Genomic DNA, 22773 nt, shown 5'->3' on the forward strand with positions numbered 1-22773 from the left:
TCTAATATGCTAGTCAAGCTAGCCTCAATGTTTTGTGAATGAATGTAGTGAGTAAAGAAAGCCTTGCTCAACCGTATGCTTGCCGATCTCGTATCCGAATAGACATCTTCGGAGTGATCCTTCTCGCCTGCTTACATGATTCTTCCCTCTAGCCCAGCTCCTCTCTCGAAACGTGCTCCTAACACCTTGCCGCCGAGCCCGTAATTCCCTCAATCAATTGACCGACATTGCAGTGTGGATTTGCAAGGATAGTATCCAAAGTGTCTCGGAATCGATCAAAAAGTCTTCTTGCCAGCTCGTCGGGAATCCGATCCGCAGCGTAGGCAATCTTTGCTGATAGTGAACCATCGTCATCTTCTACAGTCTCGATGGCAAAGTCGACAGATGCGTATGGGTGCTTCGGGCCTACAGTTGCGTGCTTGTAGACTTTCGTGTTCAAAGACATGTCTTGTTTTGGCGCCCTCTGATGATTGACCATGCTGACGCGTAGATTTTCCGCCTCTGCTTCCGGCCACCCCATACAACGTTGGGTGATTTCCTGGATCTCAAGACCTTCATGTTTCATACTGTCGATCTGTTGTTGCTTGATGTGTTCGAGCAGTCTCTGCAGTGTCCATTCGGGTTCAAAGACAACGCGGCATGGCACCGCTCTTGCACAGCACGCTACAGCACCTGCGACTGATGGATGCACTGTACTCCGTCCTGAGAAAATTTCGGCGAAGACAACATCGCTAGTCGCCATGTGTTGGCTCAGTACCATGCTCCAAGCTGCTTTGACAGCCACGGCAACAGTGAAGTCTGGTTGTCCGCTTCTTGACAACATGATCGGCTTGCCGAATACCACACCTAATCGTGAGACCTGCGGTTCGGCACGTGTACTGATGCTTGGAATGATGGCTCCACGAAGAAGCTCACGCCAGTAATCTTCGGTTTCGTTTGTTGTCCGGGTTTGTAAACTCTGGAAATACGACCCAACAGGAACGAAGGTGCTTGTGGTTTGTCCTGCAAGGATTGTTTCCAATGTGGTCCACACCTGATTCAAGGAGGCTCCATCATACAGCGCATGCGACATGCGGAATACAACGCGATGCTGGTTCGTATCGGCAACGACAATGGCTACGTCGAACATTGGTCGTGAAAGGCTCGGCACGGCGAACATATCGTTATCTAGCGAGTCCCGGCAGAAGTTATCGAGACTCATGCTGGTCTGGAAGACGCGGACTTCTGGTTGCCACTCCCCGTAGAGAACCTGTAGGAGTCTGTGGCCGCTGGGTCTGGCGAATCCGGTGCGGAAGGACTCAATCCTCATGACAAGGTCGGAGAATGCTGATGTCAATCCGGAAATGTCGCAAGGACCGTTCGCATCGAAAGCGAAATAGTTCAATTGTCTGCGTTCGGATTCCATGTTTTGTCTGACGATTTGGGCTTGGAAGTGTGTTGTTGGCAGGATATCAACCACATCCGGTTCCATTCCAACCGAGCCATCAGAGAGAACGCATTCAAGGACAGCTGACCGTTCTTCGGTCGAGACAAGTGAAAAGCGCTGGTAGTCTGCGCTCTCGTCAACGTCCGTAGTAACCCACACTGCCATAGCAGAGAGAATAGGGTAATTGAAAATTTCAGCCACTGAAAGTCGCAGTCCGCGTCCCCGTAGCTGTTGAACGAGGGCCATGGCGGTGATGGAGTCGCCGCCGTGGTCGAAGAAATTGTCCATACGCGAGATTGGCGTCTCCTTTAGTCCAATGCAGGCTGCCCACAGTTCGCAGAGAAGTTCTTCCAGGGCGCCAACAGGCGGCTGGTATACCTGGGACTTGGCCGTGTATTCAAGCCACTTGTCTGATGGTACGGAATCCAACAGAAGGCCAACCCGCCGGCGGTCGAGTTTACCACTGTCATTGAGCGGGAGTGCGTTGATGGCCAGGAACGCGGAGGGTATCATGTACCTGGGGAGCCTTTCGCGGAGAGAAGCGTGGAGAGAATCGAAGTTCTTTTGTTGTTCACGGTCGGGCGTGATTAACGAATGCACAGGGGCGCCAGAATTATCCCGGCGCGACGTGGTGGATTCAATGACAGCAACCAAAGATTGTCCTTTCTTGGAAACGTAGGCGTGCTTCGCGTCTGGCAGGAGGCGGACAATTTCACTCTCGATCTCGCCGATCTCCACTCGCTGGCCGCGGATTTTGATTTGTGTGTCGCGACGACCCAGGAAGGTCAGCGAGCCGTCCGTGTTCTGCTGCACCATATCTCCGGTACGGTACATGCGTCGGCCCGTGCCGAGCCCCAGCTCCTGTACGAAAGCAGGGTCTTTCACAAAGGCGGCGGCAGTCTTGACGGGGTCGTTCAAGTAACCGCGTGAAAGGAGTGGACCCTCGATGAGCAGCTCGCCCGGTGCGCCAAGGGGAACCAGTCGGCCAATGTCATCCGGATCGACTATCCAGGCGCCTCCTGCGATCTTCTGGCCTACATTTGCTGCAGCCGCAGGATCCTGTATGGGCGGGCTGCAATGGAACACGATAGATGCTTCGGCAGGGCCGTAACCGTTGATCACCGCAGCATCCTTGTTCCACCTATCTACGACGCCTGCATCAACAGCCTCTCCGATGAGAACAAGAGTCTTTAGTGTGGGGAGCTGTTTCGGGTCTAAAAGGCGAGCGACAGTGGGTGTTACATTGGCGTAGGTCACCTGGAAGTCGCGAGTCGTCTGATTGAGGTTCGAAAGACGATCCTCTTCAGAGGGCGAACAAATACAGCCGCCAAATGCAAGGGTCGCAAAGACATCAGAGATACTGACATCGAACGTGAAGGCAGCGAATTGGAGCGTGCGTGTTGAAGACGACATTCCCCAGAGCGGTGCATGAGCCAGGACGCTCGTTACAAGACCGCCATGCTCGAGTACGACACCCTTGGGCTTGCCAGTGCTGCCGGATGTGAAGATGACCCATGCCACGTTGTCAGACCGCACATACGGGCAGAGTTCGGCTGATGCATCCAGTGCCAACGTTTGGGTCGTTGGGGCAGATTCGAAGAAGCTGTCTACGGCGAGCAGGGGCACATGGGCTGTTAGTGCTGCTAGCCGCTGCTCGTGGCCGCGGTCGACCAGCACAAGCGGCGCCGCAATATCCTGCACTATGCCCTCGATGCGAGATGGCGGGTGCCCTACGCCGAGGGGCACCACGGCTCCGCCAGCGCGGAGTATGGCTAGCATGGCCACTATTGTCCACTTGGACTTGTCCATGCACAAACCGACCATCACCTCCGGACCTACTCCGTGTCCGACCAGGTGATAAGCCAGCTGACGGCTGGCATCGTCCAGCTCGCCGTACGTCATTTCGCCGTCCCACGCACTGATGGCCGGTGCCATCGGCTGAGCGGTAATTTGATCTTGCACCAGATCGTGGAGGCACCGCTTGACACGAGGTGGCATGATTGCATTCCACTTACACAACTGCGCCTCGTCCTCCGGCGACAGCAGTCTGAGCTCTCGTAGCGGCTGTTCTTCATTCTCGCACACGGCACGCACGGCTTGTACCAGGCTCTCGATGAGTCTTGTAGCTGCTTCGTTTGAAAGTACTGCCGTCGAGTATTGGATATTGATGTCGAGCCCGGTCGGTGTGGCATCAACGTTGACGTTCATGTCGTACTCAGTCGGATCCTCCCAGGCTAGGCCATCGATTGTTATTTCTGCTTGTTCAGAGCTATTCGAGGATTGTCGCTTGTACGAAAGGGTACTATTAAACAGCGGCTGGTTCCTGGAAAAGCCAAGTTCGTGCTGCAGGGATGCCAGCGATATTCGCTGGTGCTCCAAAGCTGCGGCAGACTGACTTTGCAGCTTACGAGCAGTGTCGGATACTCTTGCGCCCCAATCCAGTTGTAAGTGGCACACGAGCATGTTGATCATGGGCCCAACTAGCTCTTCTACTCCTGGAATGGGGGCATCCCGGCCGCTTGATAGATTACCGAAGCTAACATTTGAGGATGCCGTTCGTGTTGCTAGTACTAGAGCCCAGGCGAGCTGACAGATACTGGCCATAGACACACCATACGTGTCCCGGAAGCGGTGAAGCATGGTAAGGTCTTCGAATCGCGTAAAGACCTTCGCAAGTTGCGCCTGTCTGGTATCGTGTGGTGGCTCTTGGGGCAGTACAAGGCACGGCTCAGCTGCGCTTAGCAACGACTTCCAGTACGATAGGTCGTCCTGTGGCTCGCTCCCCTCGAGGACAGCGACGTACGCACTATATTGGGAGCCGCCAGCCTGCAATGTACCCCCATAAGCGCCAATAAGATCGCGAGTGATCAGAGTCAGCGATGAGGCATCCACCAGCGTGTGACTTACGTCGAGGCGGCAGTATACCTTGCCAGTAGTTGTCGTTAGCAAGGTTAGACGGTGGGGTGGACGCCGGAGGTCTGAAAGGTCAAGTACAGGCTGAGAAGCAAACCAGTCGCTGACAGTGCTGTCTGCAATACCGTCTGCGCTGACAATACCTGTTTCAGGCTGCCTCAAGACGACCTGGATAAATCTCTCTTGTCCTGGCAGTGGCTCCAGCAGAATAGTCCTAAGAACAGAGTGCCGCGAGATGACCTGATGCCATGCTCTGATAAGCCGGCTTGCGCTGACCGGCTGCTGAGGGTCAGATGATAGGATACGGCAAGTTTGCTGGATGCAGTACGTGGATGGCGACTGCAGCTGTGTAAGTAGAATGCCCTGTTGAATTGGTGAGCAAGGCAGAATGTCTTCGATTTCGCTGGTAGAAGAGAGGCCTATTGTCGGAAGGTACTGCCTCTCAATGGTTGCCATATCACTGTCGGACAGGCGCATGAGTGGAAAGTCGGTCGCCGTCGCTGTCGGCTTCGTCACAACCAGCTCCTCTACAAGGCTCTTCACAGCGTTGCTGTACGCTTTGACCCATTGCTGAATAGCTGGCTGGTGTCGCGCTTGGCGACTGAATCGGGCGGTGATCTGCAGCTCGTCTGCTTCTACTGTGACGGAGACGTCAAGCGCGGCAAAGATCTTGACAAGGGCGCCGACTTCGGGCATTGCACTGGCATCATCGTCGTCTTCATCTTCAGTGTCGAACCGGAACAGCGCGTCCTCGCGCTCAACTTGTTGAAATCGTCCAGAATAGTTGAAGATGACTTCGGCCGGACCGTGACCTGCAAACAGCTCTCTTCCTCGAGTGGTCAGGTAACGGCTACCGAAGTAGGGCACACCGCGACCGGGGATGCGTCGACGTTGGTCCTTGACTTGTTTGAGGACGTGCACAGCGCTGTTCGAAACAGCCCCAGCTTCTAGCGGCACATGAAGCGGGGTCATAGTCGTGAACCAACCGATTGTGTCGGACAGGTCAGTTTCATCGCCTTGAGCCTCACGGCCATGTCCCTCAGTGAAGACAGCAGGTGTACTACGGTCCTCAAAGACCTGTCTGAATGACACAAAAAAGGCAGCCAGCATGAGCTCAACTGGCTCAGTCTTTAGAGCGGTGTTGGCGCTGCCAAACAGCAGCGACGTTGTATTGGGATCGCACTTGGCCCTGATGCTGGAAAGATCGTCCCACACGTCATGGCGAGGAGTAAGACCCCAGTACTCCCAGTTAGCAGCCGGTACTGCGACGGGCAAGGTGTCTCCTGGCGAAGAAATTTTGCTCTCAAATTTACTCAGCGAGTCGCGTTGTCGCTCCAGCCACACCGGGAACGATAGACTGGTCGGATTCGGCAGTTTGTGATGTGTAAGGAGCTCTTCCAGATCTCGAATTAGGATACGCCACGATACGAGGTCAACAACGAGGTGGTGGGCGGCTAAGTGAAGGACCTGTTTGTCTTGCCGTTGGATTATGTCGGCCGTGAAGACCGGTCCATGCTCAAGGTTAAGAGACGCCTGAGATTGAGCAATCATACGCCGCTGAGACTGCGCGTTCGCAGCTTCGTGCGTAGTAAAGCGGTACGATCCAGAGATCTCTTTCTCAATCCACTGATGCCAGCTGTGTGCTTGGCTTTGGAAACGAGCTCGAAGCATAGCGTGTTTCGCAACGACAGTGTCCAGTGCCCGAGCCACTTGTGCGGGCTCTACCTGGCGGGTGATCCGCAGTGAGACTGCTTGATTGAATCGGTGCTCCCCTGCAACATCCAGTCCGTCTGCGGCGATGTCCTCAAAATACATCTCTTGAACTGGCGACAGGGCGAAGGCGCCGTCTGGCACTCGCGCTGTTAGGTCTGTGTTCTCAGTTGTCCGGGCTTGAGCTGCCAACTCGGGTATTGTCTGACATTCGAGAACCTTTCGCACAGTGATAAGAATACCATGCGCTCGGCTGGTTGATACGACCTGCATCGCTGTGATTGAGTCGCCACCAAGACTGAAGAAGTTGGCGGTGTACGTCACGTTGCGAAGTGGCACGCCGAGCACCTCGCTCCATATCTGCCGCAGCTGCTGCTCGACAGGAGTTGCTAGCAGTTCAGCTTGATCATCAATCTCCTCAGCCTTGGTAAGTGTGGCAGCTTCTTCTTCTGACAGTGACTGCATCCAGCGAGTGAGTGCAAGCCGATCTGTCTTGCCGGATGGGTTGACCGGTACGGCTGCTAGAGGGATCCAGACGCTCGGCACCATGTAGTGCATGACCTGCTGGGAAAGGGCTTGCTGGGCGTCCCGTAGTTGTAGTCGAGCGCTCTCCTGCTGTTCACTTGGAATACGTCTGACGGCGTGCCGCTGGCGATCGACAGAACCAGCTGTCGAATTTTCGCCCAGGACGACAGCAACAACAAGACGACCAGCTAGAGGTCCCTGGCGCATGTAGAGTACGACTGCGTCGTGTACACCAGCTTGCTTGCCGATGTGATACTCGATCTCGCCAGTCTCTACTCGCTGACCGCGGATCTTGATCTGCGCGTCGATACGGCCAAGGTAGGTAATGGTGCCGTCAGCGTTCTGGCGTACCAGGTCACCAGTACGGTACATGCGTCGTCCCGGGCTGAGGCCTAGCTCCTGCACGAATGCAGGATCTTTTATGAATGCGGCGGCTGTCTTAATAGAGTCGTTGAGGTATTCGCGCGCCAACAGCGGTCCTTCGATAAGGAGCTCGCCCGGCGCACCAAGTGGAACCAATTGTCCGATACTGGCAGGGTTGACTATCCAGGTACCACCAGCAATCGCAGTTCCTATGTTCAGAGCTACAGAACCATCCCGAACCTTTGTACATGTCGAGTGTATACAGCATTCTGAGGGCCCGTAGGCATTGATGACAGTGGCGTGATCGATCCACTGATCGACCACCTTCGCTTGGACAGCTTCGCCCATCAGAATCAGCGTTCGCACTGTCGGTGTGTCTTGTGGCCGCACCAGTGCGGCTACAGTTGAAGTCAAGGTAGCTAGAGTAACCTTCGCTTCCGATAGGTAGGCTGTGAGCCGGTCTGTGCGATCGTCTTCAGATGGAATACAGGTGCTTGCGCCAAATGACAGGGCTGTAATAATCTCTTGAATAGCGGCATCGAAGGTAAACGCTGCAAACTGCAGTAGACGGTCGTGAGACTGTATATCGAGTCTACGACCATGGAAGAGGATGCTTGTCGCAAGGGCACCATGTTGGAGTACGACGCCTTTCGGCTTTCCGGTGCTACCAGAAGTATAAATAACCCACGCCACGTGCTCTGGACGTACAGAAGTGCTGGGCTCGGCGGTTGGTGTTGTCTCTGGGGTCGATAGGACGTCAAAGAATGAGTCAACAGCGAGCAGTTGCGTATTAGCTGCTAGTGACGCCAGCCGTTGCTCATGGACGCGATCGACTAGTACAAGCGGCGATGCAGTGTCTTGGACGATAACCTCAATACGGGCCAGTGGGTGTTGCACTCCAAGAGGAACTACAGCACCGCCTGCGCGGAGGATGGCCAGCATAGCTACCACCCCTAATTTCGACTTGTTCATACACATACCAACCATCACATCGGGACCAACCCCTCGCTCCACCAGGTGATAAGCCAACCGACGGCTGGCGTCATCTACCTCGCCGTACGACATCTCTCCATCCCAAGCGCTGACTGCCAGCGCTGCCGGGTTGGCAGCCATCTGGTCTACGACGAGGTCATGGACGCAGCAGTTGAGGCGTGATGGCATGGTTGAATTCCACGTGCGGAACTGTGCCCCGTCCTCGGCTGACAGTAAATTGAGTTGGCCGAGAGGGCGCTCCGCGTTCTCGCAGATGGCACGTATGGCTTGAAGCAAGCTATCGGCGAGTCTAGTAGCCGCCGCGCCTGACGTTGTTGCAGTTGAGTATTGTATGGACAAATTCAGTTCGGTTGCTGCCACATCGATGTTGACGTTGATGTCGTACTCTGTTGGGTCCTCCGCGGCTAGGCTTTTAATAGTAATTGCCGTAGGTCTGGAACTAGTTGGAGGTGTTCTTTTGTACGAAAGAGTGCTGTTAAACAGCGGCTGGTTTCTAGAAAGACCAAGCTCATGCTGGATAGATGCAAGTGATGTCTGCTGGTGATCGAACGCTTCGATGGACTGGTTGTGTAGATCACGAGCTGTGTTGGACACGCTTGCGCCCCAGTCGAGCTGAAGGTGGCACACAAGCATATTGATCATAGGCCCAACCAGATCTTCTACCCCCGGAATAGGCGCGTCACGGCCGCTCGACAAGTTGCCGAAGCTGACATTGTGTGTTCCTGTCCGTCTTGCAAGCACTAGAGCCCAGGCAAGTTGACAGATGCTCGCTATTGAAACGCCGTATGTATCCCGGAAGCGATGGAGGATGGAAAGGTCGTCGAATCGCATAGAGACTCTCCCGAGCTTTGCCTGGTCAACGCTGTGAAGCGGTTCTTGTGGCAGCAGTATACACGGCTCAGCGGTGCCCAACAACGCCTTCCAGTACGAAAGGTCATCTTGTGGCTTTCTTCCCTCGAGGAAGGCGACGTAGTCACTGTATTTAGAGCCACTGCTTGCTGGTAATGCGCCCTCATAGGCGGCAATGAGGTCGCGGAGGATAAGGGCCACTGAAGAAGCGTCTACCAGGGTGTGGCTTACATCGAGGCGGCAGTATACCTCGCCCGTGGTTGTTGTCAACAAAGTTAGACGGTGCGGTGGACGACGGAGGTCTGAAAGGTCAAGTACTGGCTGAGAAGCAAACCACTCAGCTACAGCACTGTCTGCAATACCATCAACACTAACAATACTTGCATCTGGCTGCCTTAGAACGATCTGAACGAATCTTTCCTGTCCTGGTAGTGGCTCTAGTAGAATGGTTCTAAGGACAGAGTGCCGCGCGACAATCTGGCGCCAGGCTCTGATAAGCTGCGTTGCACTGACCGGTTGCTGTAGTGGATTAGATGATAGGATACGGCACGTCTGTTGGATGCAGTATGTCGACGGCGATTGCAGCTGCGTGAGTAGAATACCTTGCTGGAGCGGTGAGCAAGGCAGAATGTCTTCAACTTGGTTGGTAGAGGAAAGGCCGATGGTAGGGAGGTATTGCCTCTCAATCGTCGCCATATCGCCGTCAGACAGACGCATAAGTGGGAAGTCGGTTGCTGTCGCTGTTGGTCCCGTTGCGACCAGCTCTTCTACAAGGCTCTTCACAGCGTTGCCGTACGCTTCTACCCACCGCAGTATAGCTGATTGGTGTTGTGCCTGGCGGCTGAAGCGGACGTTGACCTGCAGCTCGCCTGCTTGTACCGCGACAGAGACGTCAAGCGCGGCATAGATCTTGACCAAGCCACCGACTTCTGGTGTCGCGCTCTCGCCGTCGTCATCATTGTTGAACCGGAACAGCGCGTCTTCTCGCTCAGCTTGCTGGAATCGTCCAGAATAGTTGAAGATGACTTCGGCTGGGCCGTGACCTGCAAACAGCTCTCTTCCGCGAGTGGTCAGGTAACGGCTCCCAAAGTATGGCACACCGCGGCCAGGAATGCGCCGGCGCTGGTCCTTTACTTGTCGCAGGACACGAACGGCGCTCTCAGCTTCAGATTCTAGCGGCACATGAAGCGGGGTCATAGTCGTGAACCAACCGATTGTGTCGGATAAGTCAGTTTCATCGCCTTGAGCCTCACGGCCATGTCCCTCAGTGAAGACAGCAGGTGTACTACGGTCCCCAAAGACCTGTCTGAATGACACAAAAAAGGCAGCCAGCATGATCTCAACTGGCTCAGTCTTTAGAGCGGTGTTGGCGCTGCCAAACAGCAGCGACGTTGTATTGGGATCGCACTTGGCCCTGATGCTGGATAGATCGTCCCACACGTCATGGCGAGGAGTGAGGCCCCAGTACTCCCAGTTTGCTGTCGGCACTGCAAAGGGTAAAGTATCTGCTGGTGAGGTCTCCATAAGCGATTCTCGTTGTCGCTCTAGCCATGCTGGAAAAGACAAACTAGTTGAATTTGGCAGTTTGTGATGGGTGAGGAGCTCTTCCAGGTCTCGAATCAGGATGCGCCACGACACCAGGTCAATGACAAGGTGATGGGCGGCTAAGTGGAGAATCTGTTTATCCTGACGTTGGATCAAGTCGGCCGCGAATACGGGACCATACTCGAGGTCAAGGGACGCCTCAGACTGAGCAATCGTACGATGCATAGACTGCGCGTCGGCCGCCGTGTGCGTAGCGAAGCGGTACGACCCAGTAACCTCTCCCTGAATCCACTGCTGCCAACTGCCGTGCGCCTGGCTATGCTGGAAGCGAGCTCGAAGCATAGCGTGTTTGGCAACGACGGTGTCCAGTGCCTGAGCCAGCTCTGTAGGCTCTACCTGACGAGTAATTTGCAGCGAGACTCCTTGATTGAATCGGTGCTCCCTTGCAACCTCCAGTCCGTCTGCGGCGATGTCCTCAAAGTACATCTGTTGGATGGGCGACAGCGCGAAGGCGCCGTCTGGTACGCGAGACGCTGAGTCTGCGTTCATCCCAGTCTGTGCTTGAGCTGCCAACTCGGGTATTGTCTGACATTCGAGAACCTTTCGCACAGTGATAAGAATACCATGCGCTCGGCTGGTTGATACGACCTGCATCGCTGTGATTGAGTCGCCACCAAGACTGAAGAAGTTGGCGGTGTACGTCACGTTGCGAAGTGGCACGCCGAGCACCTCGCTCCATATCTGCCGCAGCTGCTGCTCGACAGGAGTTGCTAGCAGTTCAGCTTGATCATCAATCTCCTCAGCCTTGGTAAGTGTGGCAGCTTCTTCTTCTGACAGTGACTGCATCCAGCGAGTGAGTGCAAGCCGATCTGTCTTGCCGGATGGGTTGACCGGTACGGCTGCTAGAGGGATCCAGACGCTCGGCACCATGTAGTGCATGACCTGCTGGGAAAGGACTTGCTGTGCCGCGCGTAAAATCACCTGAGCGCTTTCATACTGCTCTGCAGAAATGCGTTGGATAGCGGCGTGATGGCGGTCGACCGCGTCAGATGGCAAAGGTTCCCCCAGCACGACAGCAGCGACAAGACGACCAGCCAGAGGACCTTCGTGCATGTAAAGTACAACAGCGTCGTGTATGCCCGTCTGCTTACCGATGTGGTACTCGATCTCGCCAGTCTCCACTCTCTGACCGCGGATCTTGATCTGCGCGTCAATGCGACTGAGATAGATAAGGTTGCCGTCCGGGTTCTGTCGTACCAGATCGCCGGTACGGTACATGCGTCGACCCGCGCTCAGCCCCAGCTCCTGGACGAACGCAGGGTCCATCACAAAGGCCGCAGCCGTCTTTGTCGGGTCGTTCAGGTACTCACGGGCTACTTGGGGCCCTTCAATAAGTAGCTCACCGGGAGCGCCAAGAGGGACCAGCTGTCCAACGTTTGCAGGATTCACAACCCAGAAAGCACCTGCAAGTGGCTTTCCAATGTTGGCTGCATCTGCCCCTCGGGTGATCATATTACCTGTTGCGTGTATACAACATTCCGAAGGACCGTAGGCGTTGATGATATTAGCGTGCTCCAGCCATTGATCGACGACCTTTGGTTGAACTGCTTCACCCATCAAAACCAGGGTTCGCACTGTTGGCGCATCCTGTGGCCGGACGAGTAAGGCTACAGTTGACGTGAGGGTAGCTATAGTCACCTGTGAGTCCGATAGGAAGCGTGATAGATGGTTGACACGATCTTCTTCTGAAGGAACGCAGACGCACGCTCCAAACGACAGAGTCGTCATGATCTCTTGAATGGCAACATCAAAGGTGTATGCTGCAAACTGCGACAATCGATCGTGAAATTGGATGCCGAATGCAGATCCATGGGCTAGAATGCTTGTTGCAATAGCGCCATGCTCGAGTACGACACCCTTAGGCGTACCCGTGCTGCCAGAAGTGTAGATGATCCAAGCCACGTGCTCGGGCCGTACGGACGCACTAGGCTCGACGGTCGTTATATTGTTGGGCGTCGTTGTTGAGGCTTCAAAGAAAGAGTCAACGACAAGCAATTGCGCATTGGCTGTCAGTGCCGCCAGTCGTTGCTCATGGACGCGGTCGACTAGTACAAGCGGCGATGCGATGTCCTGGACAATTCCCTCAATACGGGCAAGCGGGTGCTGCACTCCCAGTGGGACTACAGCTCCGCCGGCGCGGAGGATAGCCAACATGGCCACTATTCCCCGCTTCGACTTATCCATGCACAGGCCGACCTTGATTTCTGGGCCGACTCCGCGCTCGACCAGGTGGTGGGCTAGGCGTCGGCTCGCATCGTCCAGCTCGCCGTACGTCATCTCACCGTCCCATGCGCTGATGGCCGGTGCAGTGGGCTGAGAGGCCATCTTGTCAAGCACCAGGTCGTGGACGCAGCGCTGAGTACACGGCGGCACAGTAGCATTCCACTTTGAAAATTGGGCACCATCTTCTGACGGCAGGAGTTGGAGCCGCATGAGCGCCAGCTCCGCATCCGCGTTAGACGCTAGCTGCTGTGCAATGTGGCTGAACTGGGCGAGCAGGCGTTCAGCGTTCTCGACCGGAAGTACTGCGCGATCGAAGCGTACTTCCACTGCAACCTCATCTGTGCCCTGGTTGACGGAACATTCTACTGTCAGCGCATAGGCGTCAAACGCCTCTGTAGAGTCCGCCTCACGCTCTAGGTCCATGTTAAACATCGGAGTTGCTGACTCGCTCTCTGCAGCAGGTTGGACTACAAAGATATGGCCTGGATCAAAGTCTGACCCAAGGCTGGATACCATGCGTCGAATGTTCTGAAGACCAGTGTGCTCGTGGGGGATCATATCCGTCGCACGGTTGTGTACCTCAGCAAGTAGGCTGCGTACAGATTGATCTTGGGGGAAAGAAACGTAAAATGGAACTGTAGTGACAGTCGGAGCCACCAGGTTGGTAATGCCATGTACAGCTGCCATACGGCCGGACAGCACCACGTTGATGGCGGCTTCGTTGGCGCCAGTGTAGGCGGCGACCAACAGAGCCCAAGCGGTTCTAAGCACAGTAGAAGTCGTCGCGGCACCTGTCGCCAGCGATATACGCAGCTGGCGCCGGAGTACGTCACGTGGTTTGACCTGATACTGCGCAGACGGCAGCGCTGGGAAGCGAGTCCAGTTGTTGGCGCCTTCGAAGTGTTTCTGCCAGAATGCTGTCGTCTCTTCCTTGTCCTGCCGCGCCAAATAGGCGATGAAGCGCGAGACCGGCACTGAAGCGGAAGGTTTCTCACCCCTCAATAGCTGTGCGAGCATCTCCATAATCTTGACTAAGCTCCAGCCGTCGTAGATGCTGTGGTGTGCCGTCCAGACGAAATACCAACGACCGTTGTCCTCCACAATCGCTGTACGACTAAGCGCGCCGCCGTAGACGATCGATACCGCTCTATCTGTGGCGAGGTAGTCGTTGAGTGATAAAGATTCGTGCCATACTGGCTGCTCCTGGACGACTACTTGGAGGGCAATAGCCTCTACCGAGGGGATGATACGTGTCCGTAGGATGGGGAGTAGTTCAGTAACCCTTGTCCAGGCGGCCTTCAGCTGATGAGTGGAGAGGTCGGCATGGAGTTTGAAAACGCGACGGGCGATGTAGGCCTCGGGACGCTGAGCGGTGATAGCCATCAGTCCAGCCTGTAACGAGCTGCACGGATAAATGTCCTCAATCTGGTCGACAGAGACACTGCACTGCGCGGCAACGTCAGCTAAGAGCTGTGTGCGCTTGACGTCGTCAGCCTGGTCAAGCTCCTGCCACAGACTATATGGCGCTGATTCTTCGTCTGTGTCGTTGAGGAAACCGTTCTCGTCCTGGCACTTCTCCTCCATCGCCTTTGCCATGTCTGCAAGACGAGGCCAGCGGAAGATGTCAGCCACTGACAAGGGAATTTGCTGGCTGCGCGCCGCCGCCGTCAGTTTCATTGCCGCAACTGAATCTCCACCAAGCCGGACGAATGAGTCGTTAGTCCCTACTGCGTCTGGTGCAAGCGCGAGTGTCGTAGCCCACAGACTTTGTAGCTTGAGTTCCATCGCAGTAGATGGTGCCTGCTTGCCGTCTAACGAGCCAGAGAAGCTACTCAGAGCATCGCGGGGCATGAGGCTCAATTGGTCCCGGACGGCGCGTCGGTCTAGCTTGCCAGACGCGTTGATCGGAAGCTCAGAAACCAGTAAAAATGCCGTAGGAACCATGTAGGACGGTAGTACCTGCCCGAGCTCGACGTCTAGTATTGCCAGGGCTTTTCGTAATGGGTCGGTGATCTGTGAAGGCTTGAAGGACTGAAGTTCACCATGGCTGCTGCTGCTGCTACTTTTAACGTCTGTAGCATACTCAACCACGGCCACTAGTATCAGCGGGCCGTCGTGTGCCTCGCCTGCCGGACGCACGACGTCAACAACGACCTCCCGTGCGTCTGGCAGCAGGCGGACAATCTGACTCTCAATCTCACCAATTTCCACGCGCTGACCGCGGATCTTGACCTGTGTATCTCGACGGCCGAGGTAGGTTAGTGTGCCGTCAGGGTTCTGGCGTACCAGATCGCCAGTGCGGTACATCCGCCGGCCCGACCCAAAACCCAACTCTAGCGCAAAGGCAGGGTCTGTGATAAAGGCGGCGGTGGTCTTGGCAGTGTCATTCAGGTATCCCCGCGCAAGTTGGGGGCCTTCGATGAGCAGCTCCCCAGGAGCGCCAAGTGGGACTAATTGGTGAATGTCGGCAGGATTTACAACCCAGAACATACCTGCCAGTGGCTTTCCCACGTTAGTAGCCTCTGACCTATTTGTAATGTTGTTACCTGTTGAGTGTATACAACATTCTGAGGGACCGTAGGCGTTGATAATGCTAGCATGCTCTAGCCACTGATCGACAACCTTCGCTTGAACTGCTTCGCCCATTAGAACCAGCCTCCGTACCGTTGGGGTTTCTTGCGGCTGAACCAGCGAGGCTACAGTTGAAGTAAGGGTAGCTATGGTGACATTCGTGTCTGACAAGAAGCGTGTGAGGTTGTTGACGCGATCTGCTTCAGAGGGCACACAGATACAGGCCCCAAAAGACAGAGTAGTCATTATTTCCTGAATAGCAACATCAAACGTGTATGCTGCAAACTGTGACAATCGGTCTTCAGACTGTATACCAAAGGCAGGTCCATGGGCAAGGATGCTCGTCGCCAAGGCGCCGTGCTGGAGTACGACACCCTTGGGCGTACCAGTGCTCCCAGAGGTATAGATGACCCATGCCACGTGCTCTGGTCGTACAGAGGTGCAAGGTTCAGCATAGGTCGGCACTTTTGGTACCGTCTGAGCTTTCTCGAAGAAAGAGTCGACGGCAAGCAGCTGCGTGTGTGCTGTCAGTGCTACCAGCCGCTGCTCGTGGGCGCTGTCTACCAGCAAGAGAGGTGCCGCAGTGTCTTCAATGATGCGCTCGACGCGAACCAGCGGATGCTGTACGCCGAGAGGTACCACGGCACCGCCGGCGCGGAGGATGGCTAGCATGGCTACGACCGCCCACTTGGACTTGTCCATGCACAAACCGACCATCACTTCTGGACCTACTCCGTGTCCGACCAGATAATAAGCAAGCTGATTACTGGCATCGTTCAGCTCGCCGTACGTCATCTCGCCGTCCCATGCGCTGATGGCCGGTGCTGTCGGCTGGGATGCCATCTGGTCAAGCACCAGGTCATGGATGCAGCGCTCCACGCGTGGTGGCATAGTCGAGTTCCACTTGCGCAATTGCGCACCGTCCGCTGGGGACAGTAATTGAAGCTGACCGAGTGGCTGCGATGATTCTGCGTTGTGCGCTAGCTGTTGTGCAATATGGCTGAACTGGGCGAGCAGGCGTTCAGCGTTGTCGACTGGAAGTACGGAACGGTCGAAGCGAATTTCAACTCCAACCTCGCCTGTCCCCTGGCTGACCAAGCATTCTATTGTCAGAGCATAGGCGTCAAATGCCTCTATGGGGGTTGCATTAGGCTCAAGTTCCATGTTGAACATTGGTGTTGCTGACTCGCTCTCTGCAGCAGGCTGAACTACAAAGATGTGACCTGGGTCGAACTCTGATCCAAGGCTAGGGACTAGACGTCGAATGTTCTGAAGACCAGTGTGCTCGTATGGAATCATCTCTGTTGCACGATCATGGACGTCAGCAAGAAAGCTGTGAATAGACTGATCGCGCGAGGCAGAGACGTGGAAGGGTACTGTCGTGACCGTTGGCGCTACAAGATCGGTGATACCTTCGACGGCCGCCATGCGGCCGGACAGCACCACGTTGATGGCGGCTTCGTCGGCTCCAGTGTAGGCAGCAACCAGCAGAGCCCAGGCGGCTTTAAGCACTGTAGAAGTCGTCGCCGAACCTGTTGCCAGCGAGATACGCAGCTGGTGCTGGAGCACGTCGCGGGGGTTGACCTGGTACTGAGGGGACGGCAGGGCTGGAAAGCGGGTCCAGTTGGCGCCTTCGAAATGCTTCTGCCAGAATGCTGCTGTCTGTTCCTTGTCCTGCCGCGCCAGGTAGGCTATGAAGCGTGAGACCGGTACTGGGACGGAAGGCGGCTCCCCATGTAGTAGTCGCTCTAGCAATTCTATTATTTTGATAATGCTCCATCCATCGTACACGCTGTGATGTATCGTCCATACAAAGTACCGACTCTCGCTGTCCTCCACAATCGCCGTACGGCTGAGTGCGCCACCGTATACGACAGGATTTGCTCGATCCGTGTCGAGGTAGTCGTCGAGCGACGTCGCTTCGTGCCATACTGTCTGCTCCTGGACGACTACTTGAAGGGCAATGGCCTGCACTGATGGAACGATACGTGTCCGTAAGATAGGCAAAGTTTCAACCAGCTGTGTCCAGGCGGTTTTCAGCTGATAAGTAGAGAGATCGGCATGCAGTCGGAAGACCCGCTGGAAAACGTAGGCCTCCGGACGCTGAGCGGTGATAGCCATCAGCCCAGCCTGCAATGGGCTGCACGGGTACACGTCTTCAATCTGGTCGACAGAGACCCCGCACTGCGCAGCAAGGTCGGCCAGAAGTTGTGCTCGCTCGGCGTGGTCGCTTTGGGTAAGCTCCGGCCACAAGCTCAGTGGTGCCGGGTCTTCGTCCACAGGGCCATTACCTTCTTGTTGTTTTCGTTCTATGGCCGCTGCGAGATCCATAAGACGAGGCCAGCGGAATATGTCAGCCACTGACAGGGAGATCTGCTGGCTTCGCGCCGCTGCCGTCAGCTTCATAGCTGTCACTGAGTCTCCACCTAACCGAAAGAAGGAGTTGTTCATTCCTATTGCGTCTGGTGCAAGCGCCAGTGCTGTAGCCCACAAGTTCTGAAGCTTCCGTTCTATCACAGTAGTCGGTGCTTGTTTGACGTCAAGCGAGTCAGAGAAGCTGCTCAGCGCGTCACGACGCATCAAACCCAGCTGACTGCGAATAGTGTGGCGGTCTAGTTTTCCAGACGCGTTGATCGGAAGCTTTGCGACTAGTAGAAACGCTGTTGGAACCATGTACGACGGAAGTACCTGCTCGAGCTGGGCGTCCAGCTTCTCTAGCGCTGTACGAGCGGCATTCGTGATCTGTGAAGGCTCGTAGAGTTCCAATTCTCCGCTGCTGCTTGTGCTTCGGGTTGGCCGAGTCGATGACGCAGCATACTCGACAACGGCCACTAGTATCAGCGGGCCGTCGTGCGCCTCGCCTGCCGGACGCACGACGTCAACAACGACCTCCCGTGCGTCTGGCAGCAGGCGGACAATCTGACTCTCAATCTCACCAATCTCCACGCGCTGACCGCGGATCTTGACCTGTGTATCTCGACGGCCGAGGTAGGTTAGTGTGCCGTCAGGGTTCTGGCGTACCAGATCGCCGGTGCGGTACATGCGCCGGCTAGGGCTAAGACCTAGCTCCTGCACAAATGCAGGGTCCGTCAAAAAGGCCGCAGCCGTCTTTTCCGGGTCGTTCAAGTACTCGCGGGCTACTTGTGGGCCTTCAATAAGCAGTTCGCCCGGCGCGCCCAGAAGAACCAGTTGATCGAATTTGGCAGGATTGACGACCCAAAATACGCCTGCCAGCGGCTTTCCCACATTGGCTGCGTCAGACCTTCTGGTGATTCTATTACCTGTTGAGTGTATACAACATTCTGAAGGACCGTAGGCGTTGACAATGTCAGCATGACCTAGCCACTGATCAACAACCTTTAGCTGTACAGCTTCTCCCATCAAAACAAGCGTGCGTATTGTTGGTGTATCCTGTGGCTGGATCAGTGAGGCTACGGTTGATGTCAATGTAGCTATAGTAATACTCGCTTCTGATAGGAAGCGTGTGAGGTGGTTGACGCGATCCTCTTCGGAGGGCACACAGATACAGGCCCCAAAAGAAAGCGTCGTCATGACTTCTTGAATGGCAACATCAAAGGTGTATGCTGCAAATTGCGACAGCCTGTCGTGAGCCTGTATACCGAACGCAGGTCCATGGGCTAGGATACTTGTCGCAATAGCGCCATGCTCGAGTACGACGCCCTTAGGTGTGCCGGTACTGCCAGAAGTATAAATAACCCAAGCGACATTCTCCGGCCGTACGAATGTACAGGGCTCAATAGTTGCCGTTGTCGCCGGAATTAATGGGTTGTCGAAGAAAGAGTCAACTACAAGCAGCTGCGTTCCGGTCGAAAGCGCTGACAGTCGTTGCTTGTGGTTGTGATCTACCAGTACGAGTGATGCGGCCGTGTCTTTGACAATATTCTCGATGCGAGCCAACGGATGCTGTACGCCGAGAGGTACCACGGCACCGCCAGCGCGGAGGATGGCTAGCATGGCTACCACCGCCCACTTTGACTTGTCCATGCATAGACCAACCATCACCTCCGGCCCTACTCCCTGGTGGACCAGGTGGTGAGCTAGGCGGCGGCTGGCATCGTTCAGTTCACTATACGACATCTCACCATCCCACGCGCTGATCGCTGGCGCCGTCGGCTGGGTGACCATTCTATACTGGACAAGATCGTGGATGCAGCGCTCGACGCGTGGCGGTACGGTCGAGTTCCACTTGCACAATTTTCCACTGTCTTCAGGTGGCAATACTTGGAGTCGAAATAGTCCTAGCTCCATCTCAGCATTTTGCGCCAGCTGCTGCGAGATATGGCCAAATTGCGCAAGGAGACGCTGCGCAGTATCAACTGGGAGTACTGCGCGGTCGTAGTGTAGTTCGACCTCAACCTCGCCTGTCCCCTGGTCCACCGAGCACTCGACTGTCAACGCGTGAGCATTGAAGGCATTGTTGGAAGCGGCCTCGCGTTCGAGTGTCATGTTGATGATCGGCGTTGCTGATTCACTCTCTCCCACTGGCTGAACTACAAAGATGTGGCCTGGGTCGAACTCTGACCCAAGGCTAGGTACCATGCGTCGAATGTTCTGAAGACCAGTGTGCTCGTACGGAATCATCTCTGTGGCTCGTTCTTGTATGGCAGCAAGGAAGTCGCGCACAGATTGATCGCGTGAAGCAGAGACGTGGAAGGGTACTGTCGTGACCGTTGGCGCTACAAGATCTGTGATACCTTCGACGGCCGCCATGCGGCCGGACAGCACCACGTTGATGGCGGCTTCGTCGGCTCCAGTGTAGGCAGCAACCAGCAGAGCCCAGGCGGCTTTAAGCACCGTAGAAGTCGTCGCCGCACCTGTTGCCAGCGAGATACGCAGCTGACGCCGGAGCACGTCGCGGGGGTTGACCTGGTACTGAGGGGACGGCAGGGCTGGGAAGCGGGTCCAGTTGGCGCCTTCGAAATGCTTCTGCCAGAATGCTGCTGTCTGTTCCTTGTCTTGCTTCGCCAAGTAGGCGATGAAGCGCGACACAGGCACCAAAACGGCAGGCGTCTCACCTCTTAACAACTGTGCGAGTATCTCCATGATCTTCATAAAGCTCCATCCGTCATATACACTGTGATGTGTCGTCCACACAAAGTACCGACGACCGTCGCTCTCCACAATTGCCGTACGACTTAGTTGGCCGCCGTAGGCTATGGGAGCTCCTCGATCCTGGGCAAGGTAGTCGTTCAGCGACGTCGACGCGTGCCATATTGGCTGCTCTTGTACAACTACTTGCAATGCAATAGCATGTGTTGAGGGGATGATGCGAGTCCGCAAGATGGGCAGCAATTCAACTACCCTTGCCCAGGCGTCCTTCAAGTGCTGAGTAGACAGATCAGCATGTAGTCGGAAAACCCGCTGGAAAACGTAGGCCTCGGGTCGCTGAGCAGTAATAGCCATGAGCCCGGCCTGCAACGGGCTGCACGGGTAGACATCCTCAATCTGGTCAGCACCGACGTCGCACTGCGCGGCAACATCAGCTAACAATCGCGCTCGCTTGGTGTTGTTGGTGTGGGCGTCAGTCTGCGCAGCTTCCGGCCACAAACTTAGCGGCTCTGCGTCTTCTTTTCCAAGGCCATTGTTTTCAAGCTGTCTCTTTTCTACAGCCGCTGCTACATCTATGAGACGGGGCCAGCGGAAGACATCAGCTACAGCTAGGGGAATATGTTGCGCTCGAGCGGCTGCTGTCAGTTTCATTGCTGCCACCGAGTCTCCACCAAGCCGGAAGAAGGAGTCGTTCGTTCCCACCTCGTCTGGTGCGAGCGCTAGTGCCGTAGCCCAGATATGCTGCAACTTCTGTTCCATTGCGGTAGTCGGTGCTTGCTTGCCTTCTAGCGAGCCGGAAAAGCTGCTCAACGCGTCGCGGGGCATCAAAGCCACCCGGCTTCGGACAGCGCGGCGGTCTAACTTTCCAGAGGCGTTCACTGGAATCTTTGGGGCCAGGAGAAAGGCTGTGGGGACCATGTAAGGCGGCAATACCTGCTCGAGCTGGACGACCAACTGCTCTAGTGCTGTACGAGAGGCATCGGTGATCTGCGAAGGCTCGTAAGGCTCTAGCTCTCCGTTTGTATTGCTGCTGCTACGGGCTGACCCGTCTGCGGTATACTCGACAACGGCCACCAGAATCAGCGGGCCGTCGTGCGCCTCGCCTGCCGGACGCACGACATCGACAATGGCCTCGCGTGCATCTGGCAGCAGGCGGACAATCTGACTCTCGATTTCGCCAATCTCCACCCGCTGGCCGCGGATCTTGACCTGTGTGTCGCGGCGGCCCATCATTGTGAGCGAGCCGTCCACGTTATGTCGTACTATATCTCCAGAACGATACATGCGCCGGCCATGGCTGAGGCCCAAGTCTTTCAGGAACGCAGGATCCATTATGAACGACGCCGCCGTCTTTGTGGGGTCGTTCAGGTAACCACGCGAAAGCAGTGGTCCTTCGATGAGTAGCTCACCTGGCGCGCCCAGAGGAACCAGTTGGCCAACGTCAGCTGGATCGACCACCCAGAACCGGCTGGCTACTGGCTTTCCCACAATTGCGGCCTCGTCTTTTCGCCGGAGATCGTGACTGGCCGCGATGAAGATGGAACATTCTGACGGCCCATATGAATTGATCACACGAGCAGTGTCAGACCACAGCTCAATAATTCGAGGATCCAGCGGCTCTCCACCTACTACCAGGGTGGACAGCCCTGGGTGCTCTGAGGGAACCAGGAGATTCACCACTGTTGGTGTGAGATTTGCGTAGTTAGCATCGAATTGCTGCATGGTCAACGCCAGATGATTCATCCGGGCATGCTCTGACGGGATGCATATGCAGCCACCAGAGAACAGAGTGGCAAGGATGTCGGAGATGCTGACATCGAACGTGTAGTTTGCGAACTGGAAGCTGCGGGTCTTTGGTCCCATTGAAAGGAAACGGGCGTGAGTGGCAACGCTCGTGACTAGAGCGCCATGCTCGAGCACGACACCTTTAGGTGTGCCGGTGCTGCCGGAGGTAAAGATGACCCAAGCAATGTGCTTAGACTGTACGGATGAGCAGATTTCGGCGGACTTCACCGCCTGTGGCGTTACCGGATCCATTTCAAAGAGAGAATCAACGACGAGCAACTGCGTATGTGCCACAAGCGCCGCCAGCCGCTCCTCGTTTCTGCGATCGACCAGTACGAAGGGTGCCGCGGTATCTTTGACAAGTCCTTCAATGCGAGCCACTGGGTGCTGAACTCCAAGAGGAACTACGGCTCCACCGGCGCGGAGAATGGCTAGCATGGCCACCACCGCCCATCTTGACTTGTCCATGCATAGACCGACCATCACCTCCGGTCCTACACCACGATTGGCAAGGTGATGAGCAAGTCGACGGCTCGCATCTTCCAGCTCGCTATACGTCATCTCACCATCCCATGCGTTGATCGCTGGCATCGTCGGCTGTGAGGCAATTGTTTCGAGCACCAGGTCATGAATACAGCGTTCGAGGCGCGGCGGTACGGTCGAGTTCCACTTGCACAATTGTGCACTATCCTCTGGGGCCAGTAGTTGGAGCTGTGCAAGTGCCAGCTCTGCCTGAGCAT

General features: G+C 55.6%; 1 protein-coding gene across 1 annotated transcript in view; it reads right to left on the reverse strand.

Annotated features, from left to right (window-relative positions):
• The window catches only part of BU25DRAFT_89120 (acetyl-CoA synthetase-like protein), a 30467-nt gene continuing 7694 nt past the window's right edge, over positions 1 to 22773 (reverse strand). The window contains exon 2 of the mRNA XM_033712219.1: positions 1 to 22773. This exon is cut by the window's right edge and continues 6733 nt beyond it. Within this exon, the coding sequence (XP_033567308.1) occupies positions 179 to 22773 (22595 nt within the window). The 3' untranslated portion in view covers positions 1 to 178.

Source organism: Macroventuria anomochaeta (genome assembly GCF_010093625.1).
Source record: "Macroventuria anomochaeta strain CBS 525.71 unplaced genomic scaffold BU25scaffold_2, whole genome shotgun sequence".
In the NCBI taxonomy this organism is placed as follows: domain Eukaryota; kingdom Fungi; phylum Ascomycota; class Dothideomycetes; order Pleosporales; family Didymellaceae; genus Macroventuria; species Macroventuria anomochaeta.